Source organism: Rhinoderma darwinii, chromosome 6, assembly GCF_050947455.1.
Source record: "Rhinoderma darwinii isolate aRhiDar2 chromosome 6, aRhiDar2.hap1, whole genome shotgun sequence".
NCBI lineage: Eukaryota > Metazoa > Chordata > Amphibia > Anura > Rhinodermatidae > Rhinoderma > Rhinoderma darwinii.
In genome coordinates, this window is record NC_134692.1 from 121897623 (window position 1) to 121911541 (window position 13919).

Sequence of the window (13919 nt, forward strand, 5' to 3'; positions counted from 1 at the left end):
GCACCGTAGAAATGAATGGAGCGCCGGTCGTGCTTGTGCGCATGCGTGACCAGCGCTCCTTTCATTTTTATTGAGCTGCGCAGACGCTGGAAGTCAGAGGTTTGTCATGGAGAAGTTCAGGGGACTTTCAGTCCCCCGTTCTCCCTATCAATGCCAGCGATCACACATGTATCCCCTGTCCTGTGGAGAGGGGATACATGTATTTTGTAGGACACACTGTAGGTCGCATTTTTTTGGGAGGGGGGACGCTGTATGGCGTTCCCTACAGGGGGGGGATGCTGTATGGCGTTCCCTACAGGGTGGGGTGGCTGTATGGCGTTCCCTACAGGGGGAGCTGTATGGCGTTCCCTACAGGGGGGGCTGTATGGCGTTCTCTACAGGGGGGGGCTGTACGGCGTTCTCTACAGGGGGGGCTGTATGGCGTTCTCTACAGGGGGGCTGTATGGCGTTCTCTACAGGGGGGGCTGTATGGCGTTCCCTACAGGGGGGCTGTATGGCGTTCTCTACAGGGGGGCTGTATGGCGTTCTCTACAGGGGGGGGCTGTATGGCGTTCTCTGCAGGGGAGCTGTATGGCGTTATCTACAGGGGGGCTGTATGGCGTTCTCTACAGGGGCGGGCTGTAAAAAAGGCACTATCTACAAGGGGGGGGTTGTGTGACACCCAGGGGAGGGGGGGCCCCAGTCAAAAGTTTGCTATGGGGCCCAGTCTTTCCTAGTTACGCCCCTGTATGACGGGGTATATGGAGTAATATTATCTGGTGCCCTCCAGTTGCACCCCTGTTCCGTGGATCCACTTCTTTGGTGTCTCCTCTGTGTTGTCCCAATAAGACTGTAGTGCTTCTTAGACTACGAGTTATAGACACTCCCACTGTTCTTGGATTGGCCAGAGCAGCTCACGTGAGCAGTTCTGGCCAATCCGAGAACAGAGGGAGTGTCTTACACTCAGTCTGTGAAGCGCTGTGGCCATTTTGGGACATCACAGAGGGGGCCACAAAAGCGGCGGATCCACGGCCTACGGGCGCAACTGGAGGGTACTAGGTAATACAACTTCATATATCCCATCACATTTATAATTTTGTTGTGGGACCAAAGGGTCGCTTTAAGCTATTATTTTTGAATTTATATAATAAGTTTATATTATAATAGGTTGGACTTTGTTTTGTAACAGTAGATTTTAATACCAGTTACCAACTATACAATTGTCTATAATGAAATCATAAACCTGACCACAATATTGAAACCATATTTCAAACTACAAAAAATAATTTCTATTTTTTTTTCATTTTAGTTATTGCTTTCATTATGTGTTTTTATATGATTTTGTAGGTTATAAAGTTTTCGCGATTTTGGAAACAAATGCTATTGTATTTTATTTCATATGTTCAATGGTGACGACCTTTTAATAATTGAATTCACTTTTTTCAGTTCAAGGTAGACTCTGAACACAACATGAGCCATTCCAGGGGATTGCCAGGATTAGCTCCTCTGCCTGCAGCACCGACAAGACAAACTTCAGAGTTGTATCAGGTATGTTGGAAGGGTGAAAGAAGTCAAAATGCAGTGCTGTTTATAAGATGCCTATAAAGGGTTAACCTAGTGGGCAATGAGAGTGCTATATAGACCCTTGAACTGGAGTACTGGGGGCTTTACACTTCTGCTACTCAGAGGGATTGGACAGTTGTTCGGGATGTCCTGTTGGTCAGCAGCTTTCACCAAAAACATTAGTAAGAAGACATAGAAGAGCAGGAAAGTAAGTTAATGGGATCCAATTTTTTAGTCGAACTTTAGTTTTATTAAACTGAAATCTGGACCTCCATTGCATTTTCTCGTAGTTCCCCCTCTCCCCACAGCATAATGGTGCCCAACCGGAAAGATTATTGGTGGACTCTTTGGGTGCCCCCTCACACCTGCCAACATTGCATCCTGACAATGACATGGAGAGGGGCTGTTACACCTCAGTCCTGCTTTCTATCACTGTCTGATTGATAAAATAAGAGGATAAAATAAGAGCTGCCAGGTCCAGCAATTTTTGTAGATCTTGACTGGACCCTCCGAGCCATCAATGACTTGTAGCGGGGCTGTGTTGTGATAACCCCATTTCTTGTTACTTCTTGAACATGGAAAAGACTTACCCGTAGTGTCCGTCTCTATTTGGCATAGTCTATGGTTAATGGAGATATTGGGCACATGGGGTTATAGCCAATTGGGGAGAAAGTGTACAGTGATGGTATCAAACTAACATCAGTCTAAGAACAAATAAATTCTAATGCTGCAATCATTCCAGATCTCATTTACCAAATTCCTTTGGAGAATGAAAGCAGTATCCTGATTGTTTGCTGTGGGCAACCCGGTCACTTTCCCCTTGCACTAGTTTAGATTTATCTCCTCTGCGTAAACTCATCACTGTTGAATTGACAAATCCAGCACTGCTATATCTGTAAAAACATTACACCCAGACTTGGGCACCTTCTCATTTCACAAAAACCCCATAGTTTTAAATGTTGACTACAAGAGATTTTAAACAATGATCCCCATTGCTGGAAAAAGGCGAATACTATGCAATTCTCCTGAAAATGAGTTAAAATACCTCACTAAATTATTCATTGAGGCTGAAGAGATGATTATTCGCCTAGTAAAGCAAAGTAAAAATAAATTGTTCCCTAGCACAACAGCTCTCAGGATAGGGGCTGATATGTATCCTTAATGCATTACAGGAGCTGATGCCAGAGAGGGGGACTTAATAGCGGTGCCATCACAGCACATCCTAAGCTGTTCTTAAGGGACAGATATCAACTACATGTCTAGAAATGTGAGGGCAGCTGGAATTAGCACGGTACTAGTAGATAATTCCATAGGGATTGTGCAGATAAACGGGATCGAAAAGATGAAAACAGACTCGTTAATCTGTATCTTAAGTCTTGTCTATTTTTTAGCACATCTGAAAAGTCTTTGGGCTTTAGTTTATTTAGAAAAGAAAGCCTTTTTTGTATTGAGCTTCCCTATTATATAGGAAAACTAACACTAATAAGTGTACACACACACACACACACACACACACACACACACACAAATCACCGCAATTAACTCCTGAATACCCTCCTCTCCTTTGAGTAGTTTGTGTCATATTTTAATCAAAACTAGGAAATATATATAAGAATTATTCAATATGTGTTCCAGGTGATCAGCAATTTGTCTTCTTCTTTTAAAGTGATTTTCCACTCCTTAGAAATAGATGGTCTAACCTCAGGATAGGCCATGAATACCTGATCGGTGGGGACCCGACTCACGGTCCCCTGTTGTGAAGGGGCCACGGCGCGCGTACGAGCGCTGATTTCCCTTCATTTCCTTTACTGTTTGTACTGTGAATCGCTGACACACTTGTAGTGTTCACACGTACACGTTCGATACGCCTGAAATTACGGAGCTGCTTTCAGGAGAAAACAGCTCCTGAATTTCAGACATAATGGCATGTGCAGGCGTTTTTCGCAGCGTCCATTACGGACGTAATTGGAGCTGTTTTTCTATGGAGTCAATGGAAAACGGCTCCAATTACGTTCCAAGAAGTGACATTAAAAAAAATGACCGTCGACACAGTACATCGTAAGACCAATTCAAATGAATGGGCAAATGTTTGCCGGCGCTTTGGAGCCGTATTTTCGGACGTAATTCGATGTTAAACCGCCCGATTTACGTCCGTAAATAGGGTGTGTGAACCCAGCCTTAAAGTGTCAGTTTTGACTGGAGATTAAGGCTATGTTCACACGGAGTATTTTGGGGGAGGAATATCTGCCTCAAAATTCCGTTTGGAACTTTGAGGCAGATATTCCTCTCCCTGCACGCCGATTTTCGCGGCAATTATCGCGCCGTTTTTCGCCCGCGGCCATTGAGCGCCGCGGGCATAAAACAGCGAGATATACGCTTTCTCCTGCCTCCCATTGAAGTCAATGGGAGGTCGGAGGCGGAAGCGCCCGAAGATAGGGCATGTCGCTTCTTTTTCCCGCGAGGCAGTTTTACTGCTCGCGGGAAAAAGACGCCGACGCCTCCCATTGAAATCAATGGGAGGCGTTCTCGGGCCGTTTCTGCCGAGTTTTGCGACGCGGTTTCCGCGTCAAAAAACTCGGCAAAATACCCCATGTGAACATAGCCTTAATCTCCCAGCCCCTCTTACCATCAGGTTTTCATCACTTATGGAGTCTGAGGAAAGAAGGTTGGTCTAGTGCATGAAAGTAAACCAGTTCTCAGTGTGAGGATAGTACACAGCGTATCCGCCCTGTGCGCCACAGGGAATTCAGGTCGAAAAACCGCACCAAATTGTGCGTAAAATTGCACATTAAAAAAAGTTTCATACTTACGTAGCCATGGCGAATCGTCCTGCAGCCCGGCCTCCTGGGATGACGTTTCATACATGTGACAGCTGCAGACTGTGATTGGCTGCAGCGGTCACATGGGATGAAACGTCATCCCAGGAGGCCGGCCTGGACGAAGAAACACAGAATTCTGGGTAAGTATACGTTTTGTTTTTTTTCCATGTTGCGTTTCTTGCGGCGGAACGCAACATCTGCTATTTGTTGCAGGTTTTACCTCCTCATTGAATTTAATGGGGAAAACCTGCAACAGAAAAGCAGCGATTACGCAAATACAATTGACATGCTACGGATTAAAAAAACAGGTCAATTTTCTGAGAGGTTTTTCGGCTCAGCATTTGCGCAGCGTGTGGATGAGATTTCTTTAATTCTCATCCACTCTGCTGCTACTGTATTATGCTGCGGATCTAAATCGGTTGCGGAAAATCCACAGTATTTACGCTACGTGTGAAGTCACCCTGATTGTGCACACATAATCACACCTATGGTTAGAGCCGAGTGTTAATTATTTGTGGAACAGGGTTGAAGTAGGCGCGGCTATGGCACACGACCTTGGCAGCCCTGTTTACTTACTTTGGGACTGCTGGCTTACCTGTATGGACTGGGCCAGGATTCTTACTCATGTCCGAAACTGAGGGCCTTCGATAAGGAAGATTTGCATGGCAGTGAATTAGGAGGTCAAAGCTCCCACTCAACATTATTCAGTTTTCAATATGCAAAATGAAGAAAAAGTTAATATACTTGGGTTTAAAAAAAACATAAACTTGCAGATTAGAGGTTTAAATGGGTTCTTTCTAATAAACAGCAAGCACATATCTTGAAGAATCACACTGCGTATTACAAAGTTGAAGAACTTTTCATTTATATGAAACCTATTTAACATGGATTACTTTATACAATGCAAAAATGCACTACAATCCAGAGCAACTAAAACTGCTTGCCTTTTGATGTGGTTTCGAAGCCAATCCCTTGATGCCAAATGATATGAATCATTTCACTCTGACGGAACCCAACTCCCACACATGAGAATCGGGAACTAGTGATTTAGGTTTTTCTTTGCCTCAAAGCGACTATTTCTTTTATATAACATAACACTTTACTAGATTGTCTTCAAAGAGAGGACACCGCACATTGCTGCTCCCGTATTCACAGGCTTGTTGCTATCTGATACTTATTACTGCTGTTAATGAAATATGGGTAATGACTTGTTTTCTATTAAATGCTTAACTTTAACACTAAAACTGTTACAGCTGGGTGATCTATGGGACGGTAGTTGATAGCAAATTTTCTCCAAATTGGTCTCTGGGGAATAATTAAAGGACTGTAGGGAGTTTAATCAAAGGAAAAATTAAACTATATTGTATTCTGTACAGATCTATCATTTCTTAGACCACGAGGTGTGTTTCTTTGACTTCAGAATGTAATACTTTCATGAATATCCTCCTCCTATTTTTTGATGCCTGGTAAAAAGATTATAGAAAGATGGTTAAGGTGTCTTGTGCTGCCCATGTGCCAATATTGTACAATAATCGCTTGGGATTTACGACACACCTGATTTATTCATCTGTAAACTTACACATGAAAGAAAAGTACCTGCTGATGTAGATCTGTTCTAGAAAATAACATTGATGCCTTATCCATAAAATGGTTCATCAGTGTGTGATCTGTGGGGTCCAACCAGCAAGACACCCTCCGAACAGCAGAACAAAGGGCATTGTGGCACTTGCTTAAGTGCCATGGTCCAGTGGCCTACATAAAAGAGGGAGGACCCAAATGCAAAAATCAAACTGGGCCCTCATTATATGTCTGGGTTTTACCATCCTAAACAAAATGGCCTGATGTTTGTTTTCCCTTCCATGCCATTTCCATGACCCTGTGGCCAATTCTCCACTTCCTTGTACTCTAAGGGTATGTTCACACGGCCTATTTTCGGACGTTTTTCGGGCCGTAAACGCCCGAAAAACGGCCGAAAAATCGGAAGCAGAACGCTTCCAAACATCTGCCCATTGATTTCAATGGGAAAACGGCGTTCTGTTCCGACTGAGCATTTTTCACTGCGTTTTTTATGTGTAAAAAAACGGCCGCGAAAAAGAAGTGCAGGACACTTCTTGGGGCTTTTTGGAGCCGTTTTCCATAGACTCTACTGAAAAAAGCTCCAAAAATGGGCATAAAAAACGCTGCGAAAAACGCTGTGAAAATCGGGAGTGGCACAAAAAACGTCTGAAAATCAGAAGCTGTTTTCTCTTGAAAACAGCTCCGTATTTTGAGACTTTTTGACTCTGCGTGTGAACATACCCTAACAGTGCAGAGGGAAGTTCTTCACAGGTTCTTCCTATCCAATAGAAAAGGGGAATAATTCAACCAGGGCTGGGCCCCCTATCCAAGGCCCCCCATATTAGTCACACTGGTTGTCTCTATGGTATGTATTCCCTTGCCACACAGTACCCACATAGTGCTGTCTATTCATATGAATAGGGCTGAGATCAGAGAAAGCCACAGAGACATGGATGATGTTGTGTTGGTTACTGCAATGAAAGGGCCGGTAATTACTGCATGATTCGTGGGACAAATTCCAAAGCATTTCTGCCGCTAACGTGCTGAAGGTGTGCAGCAGATCTGAACGAGGATTATCCCCATTGTTTTTCAATGGGGCTAATTCTTGGCTTTTCCGTGCAGAATCCATGGAAATAAAAACCATGCTACTTATTTCCGTGTCTGTTTTCTTCCGTAGTGAGTAATCTTCCATAGCACGTAAACAACGTTGCGGAAACCCAATTCACATATATGGGATATGGAATGTCATTGGATATGAGGTGGATTTCAGTGCGGAATCCATGGCAAAATTTTGTGTCAGATCGGACACGTGTGAACGGTGTTAGGAAACGTCCGTCCCTTTAAGATTACTATGACTATTAGTCTAACTTCTGGGCGGCTCTGGTTTTAGTTGCAGAGCCTATCCCACTTCTCTGTCTTTCTTCCTATCAGATTGAAGGGTGGGGTATATAAATCTGGTTTGGTTCTGTCTTCTTTGCTTGTGATTCTCCTTGTTTACATGTTTGATCAAGCTCCTGATTGTACCCGGTAGCTTTGACTATTTGAACTTTTGGAACTGGACTTCGACTTGTCTCTGAATTACCCTTTGCCTACTGATTTGGACTTTCTGCTCCCGGATAGTTTCTGGCTTTGACCTCTGCAATCCCTGATATCCACTAGCTTTGTGATTTGGACTTTCTGTTTACCCTCGGGCTGTCTTGTTATCTGCTCTGGTTTTGCCTACATTGCACCTCTTATCCAATGCTGAACTCTATTAAAACAACTTGCGTTCTATGCTGCAAAGTCCTACCTGCCTTGCGGTGGGCTCTGGCGAAAAAGATAGAGTAGCCTTAGAATCTGTTGATTAGAGTTGTGACGGATTTGGGGTTGCGGATTTATTTGCTCGCTCATTCCTGACAGTCTCCAGCAGCCTTTGGGGAATCACGCACCTAGCAATTCCATATACTTCCACCCAGGGAATTGCTCAACTGGTGATTACATAACAAACTGAGCCTAACTTGTAGTCCCCCTCTGCCTTCTCTGCTATAGCGTTAAAAACAAACAAAAAAAAAAAACATTATGAATGGGTGCCGTCATCTTCCTCTCCGAGGACCAGAAGTAATGGAGGCGTATTTGAATATGGAACAATGGCGACAGCACTCAGCGAACACCAATGTCACCTAAAACACTATATATAAATAAATATGCATTGCTGTTGAATCTACTTACAATAATGAGATTCTTATCGTACATTTTGATCAAATTGTGTGAGCCCACCTGCCACGACAAGGCGACCACCCTTGTATATTGTTTTTCAGTCACGGGCGTACTTGCAACTGTTCACATTTTTTCATTTTGTTGGAATGTGCTGATCACACTCTCTAGAGTAAAGTATATATGTAGGGATAGTGACTGCCTCCATTGTTGATCTTGCACTCCTCCCATTCTGCCCTGGGTGATTTTAATTAGTTTAAAGCTGGTTCCTACCATCCCCAGGTATATTCTGAAGGCTCAGACCCAGAATTGGGTGTATGTTCAGGGTAGGGCCCCACCTTATAGAGGTTGCCTTGTCGTGGCAGGTGGGCCCACACATATTTGATCAAAATGTGCGCTAAGAACTTACTATTGTAAGTAGATTCAGAACCAATACATATTTATTTATATTTAGTGTTTTAGGTGACATTTGTTTTCGCAGAGTGCTGTCGCCATTCTCTTTATATTGTATATGTATGTATATAGGAAAAATAGCGAGGAAGCAGCACTCAAGAAAATAAAGTGAATTTCTTCACCAAATCTTCACAGCAACGTTTCACTCGTTTCAAGCTTGAAAATGCCTTCATTGAGAGAGTGAAACGTTGCTGTGAATCTTTGGTGAATAAATTCACTTTATTTTCTTGAGTGCTGCTTCCTCGCAATTTTTTCCCATGATTTAAGAGGAGAGGACGCTCCTGTGGAGCTTGCACCTACTGTATGTTTTTTGCTACAGTGCTGCTCCACATTTTCTGTATTACGTATGTATGTATGTATGTATGTATGTATGTATGTATGCATGTCTGGATGTATGTACACTACCGTTCAAAAGTTTGGGGTCACTCAGACAATTTTGTGTTTTCCATGAAAACTCACACTTATATTTATCAAATGAGTTGCAAAATGACTAGAAAATATAGTCAAGACATTCACAAGGTTAGAAATAATGATTTTTATTTGAAATAATAATTTTCTCCTTCAAACTTTGCTATTGTCAAAGAATGCTCCATTTGCAGCAATTACAGCATTGCAGACCTTTGGCATTCTAGCTGTTAATTTGCTGAGGTAATCGGAAGAAATTTCACCCCATTCTTCCAGAAGCCCCTCCCACAAGTTGGATTGGCTTGATGGGCACTTCTTGCGTACCATACGGTCAAGCTGCTCCCACAACAGCTCTATGGGGTTGAGATCTGGTGACTGCGCTGGCCACTCTATTACAGATAGAATACCAGCTGCCTGCTTCTTCCCTAAATAGTTCTTGCATAATTTGGAGGTGTGCTTTGGGTCATTGTCCTGTTGTAGGATGAAATTGGCTCCAATCAAGCGCTGTCCACAGGGTATGGCATGGCGTTGCAAAATGGAGTGATAGCCTTCCTTATTCAAAATCCCTTTTACCTTGTACAAATCTCCCACTTTACGAGCACCAAAGCAACCCCAGACCATCACATTACCTCCACCATGCTTGACAGATGGCGTCACGCACTCTTCCAGCATCTTTTCAGTTGTTCTGTGTCTCACAAATGTTCTTCTGTGTGATCCAAACACCTCAAAATTCGAGGGCAAGACCAAAGAGCTTTCTAAGGATTTCAGGGACAAGATCATAGACCTGCACAAGGCCGGAATGGGCTACAAAACCATAAGTAAGACGCTGGGTGAGAAGGAGACAACTGTTGGTGCAATAGTAAGAAAATGGAAGACATACAAAATGACTGTCAATCGACATAGATCTGGGGCTCCATGCAAAATCTCACCTCGTAGGGTATCCTTGATCCTGAGGAAGGTGAGAGCTCAGCCGAAAACTACACGGGGGGGGGGGACTTGTTAATGATCTCAAGGCAGCTGGGACCACAGTCACCAAGAAAACCATTGGTAACACATTACACCGTAATGGATTAAAATCCTGCAGTGCCCGCAAGGTCCCCCTGCTCAAGAAGGCACATGTACAGGCCCGTCTGAAGTTTGCAAATGAACATCTGGATGATTCTGAGAGTGATTGGGAGAAGGTGCTGTGGTCAGATGAGACTAAAATTGAGCTCTTTGGCATTAACTCAACTCGCCGTGTTTGGAGGAAGAGAAATGCTGCCTATGACCCAAAGAACACCGTCCCCACTGTCAAGCATGGAGGTGGAAACATTATGTTTTGGGGGTGTTTCTCTGCTAAGGGCACAGGACTACTTCACCGCATCAATGGGAGAATGGATGGAGCCATGTACCGTCAAATCCTGAGTGACAACCTCCTTCCCTCCACCAGGACATTAAAAATGGCTCGTGGCTGCGTCTTCCAGCACGACAATGACCCGAAACATACAGCCAAGGCAACAAAGGAATGGCTCAAAAAGAAGCACATTAAGGTCATAGAGTGGCCTAGCCAGTCTCCAGACCTTAATCCCATCGAATACTTATGGAGGGAGCTGAAGATCCGAGTGGCCAAGCGACAGCCTCGAAATCTTAATGATTTACAGATGATCTGCAAAGAGGAGTGGGCTAAAATTCCATCTAACATGTGTGCAAACCTCATCATCAACTACAAAAAATGTCTGACTGCTGTGCTTGCCAACAAGGGTTTTGCCACCAAGTATTAAGTCTTGTTTGCCAAAGGGATCAAATACTTATTTCTCTGTGCACAATGCAAATAAATATATATAATTTATATATATAATATATATAATCTATCTCTCACTGGTAAAATTAACCTAGCCTAAAAATTCTAGACTGTTCATGTCTTTGATAGTGGGCAAACTTACAAAATCAGCAAGGGATCAAATACTTATTTCCTTCACTGTATGTGTGTATATACAGTGTACATGTGTGTGCACATACATATATATTTGTGTGTGTGTATATACAGTGAAGGAAATAAGTATTTGATCCCTTGCTGATTTTGTAAGTTTGCCCACTGTCAAAGACATGAACAGTCTAGAATTTTTAGGCTAGGTTAATTCTACCAGTGAGAGATAGATTATATAAAAAAAAAAAAAGAAAATCACATTGTCAAAATTATATATATTTATTTGCATTGTGCACAGAGAAATAAGTATTTTATCCCTTTGGCAAACAAGACTTAATACTTGGTGGCAAAACCCTTGTTGGCAAGCACAGCAGTCAGACGTTTTTTGTAGTTAATGATGAGGTTTGCACACATGTTAGATGGAATTTTGGCCCACTCCTCTTTGCAGATCATCTGTAAATCATTAAGATTTCGAGGCTGTCGCTTGGCAACTCGGATCTTCAGCTCCCTCCATAAGTTTTCGATGGGATTAAGGTCTGGAGACTGGCTTGGCCACTCCATGATCTTAATGTGCTTCTTTTTGAGCCGCTCCTTTGTTGCCTTGGCTGTATGTTTCGGGTCATTGTCGTGCTGGAAGACCCAGCCACGAGCCATTTTTAATGTCCTGGTGGAGGGAAGGAGGTTGTCACTCAGGATTTGACGGTACATGGCTCCATCCATTCTCCCATTGATGCGGTGAAGTAGTCCTGTGCCCTTAGCAGAGAAATACCCCCAAAACATAATGTTTCCACCTCCATGCTTGACAGTGGGGACGGTGTTCTTTGGGTTATAGGCAGCATTTCTCTTCCTCCAAACACGGCGAGTTGAGTTAATGCCAAAGAGCTCAATTTTAGTCTCATCTGACCACAGCACCTTCTCCCAATCACTCTCAGAATCATCCAGATGTTCATTTGCAAACTTCAGACGGGCCTTTACATGTGCCTTCTTGAGCAGGGAGACCTTGCGGGCACTGCAGGATTTTAATCCATTACGGTGTAATGTGTTACCAATGGTTTTCTTGGTGACTGTGGTCCCAGCTGCCTTGAGATCATTAACAAGTTCCCCCCGAGTAGTTTTCGGCTGAGCTCTCACCTTCCTCAGGATCAAGGATACCCCACGAGGTGAGATTTTGCATGGAGCCCCAGATCGATGTCGATTGACAGTCATTTTGTATGTCTTCCAATTTCTTACTATTGCACCAACAGTTGTCTCCTTCTCACTCAGCGTCTTACTTATGGTTTTGTAGCCCATTCCAGCCTTGTGCAGGTCTATGATCTTGTCCCTGACATCCTTAGAAAGCTCTTTGGTCTTGCCCATGTTGTAGAGGTTAGAGTCAGACTGATTAATTGAGTCTGTGGACAGGAGTCTTTTATATCGGTGACCATGTAAGACCGCTGTCTTTAATGCAGGCACCAAGTTGATTTGGAGCGTGTAACTGGTCTGGAGGAGGCTGAACTCTTAATGGTTGGTAGGGGATCAAATACTTATTTCTCTGTGCACAATGCAAATAAATATATATAATTTTGACTATGTGATTTTCTTTATTTTTTTTTTATATAATCTATCTCTCACTGGTAAAATTAACCTAGCCTAAAAATTCTAGACTGTTCATGACTTTGACAGTGGGCAAATTTACAAAATCAGCAAGGGATCAAATACTTATTTCCTCCACTGTATATATATATATATATATATATATACATATATAAAATGGTGTTGTAACGTTCATATACACTTCAAGCTCAGCCTTGAGTATTGCCTGACTGTAATAGTCTCAAGCTCCTCACCTTATTGAGGATCTAAATGACCAAGGCAATGGTATTATCTTCAGTTTACCAGCTTATGGGTTATTTCTTGTGTCATCATGAGCAGAATGTGTGTTCTAACTGACATTAGTATAAAAATAATAAAGTTGTACTTTGTTTCTGGCCATGATTTTCTGAATTACTTTCTTAGATTTTCACATATAAACAAACATAAGTAGTACGTTTTTCGGGACGTTGGATTTATATGCCACATTTGCACTTGGACGTCTCAATCTGATACAAATTTTCAAGTTGATCTTGCACAGATTTAATACTGCAGTGTTCTGCTCCATCCAATTTTCTATGCACACAGTGATCTGCATAGCGCCAATGTCCTTTAAACACAATTTGTATTCCTGTACGTTTTTATTGTTATCTACAGATACAACAGCAGCTTACTTTATAAGAAAAACTCACAAAAGTCCCGTATTTATTGGTACCTCTATAAAAAAAAAATGATACGGGGTATTATACCCCATATGCGGAGCAGGAAAACAAAGTTCTGTACTGATCCAAGAGAGCCTTACGTGTTGAATAAATGTTCTCTGGCTGGACATTTGCAGCTTCTGCAGAAACAGGCAGAGAAGCGGATGTCCAAGATTGAACATAACTAATAGGGGCTTGACCTAGACACTCAACTAGATCCTCTATTGAGGAGTGAGGGGTTTGACCTAGACACTCGACTAGCTCCTCTATGGAGGAGTGAGGGGTTTGACCTAGACACTCGACTAGCTCCTCTATGGAGGAGTGAGGGGCTTGACCTAGACACTCGACTAGATCCTCTATGGAGGAGTGAGGGGTTTGACCTAGACACTCGACTAGCTCCTCTATGGAGGAGTGAGGGGCTTGACCTAGACACTCGACTAGATCCTCTATGGAGGAGTGAGTTATTTACATCTACATATTAGCATTCCAATTACCCAGTGTTAGGCTATAGTCACGTGTATTTCATGGGGAACTTTGGTTGACGAATTCGTACTGAAGTTCTGCAACAAAGTACAGTGCAGCCGAATTCATAAACAAAGTTAAAAAATATCTGCTGCGGAGCCTAGGCATGCTGGATGTTTTCAGATCTGCAGCATGCCCTGTCTGTTACCGATTTTTACCGATTGTTGCAGTTTACATTGCACTGGGTCAAATCCTCAGCAAAAGGGTTACATGTGGACGGTGGAACAGATTTTGAGTGGGCTTGCGGCAACA

The 13919-nt window shown here is 43.0% G+C and overlaps 1 protein-coding gene across 1 annotated transcript in view; it reads left to right on the forward strand.

Moving 5' to 3' along the window:
- DNAH3 (dynein axonemal heavy chain 3) overlaps window positions 1–13919 on the forward strand; it is a 359079-nt gene that overhangs the window by 54675 nt on the left and 290485 nt on the right. Inside the window, exon 2 of the mRNA XM_075830244.1 lies at window positions 1426–1527. Coding sequence (XP_075686359.1) covers window positions 1426–1527 — 102 coding nt within the window. The remainder of the gene's footprint in view (window positions 1–1425; window positions 1528–13919) is intronic.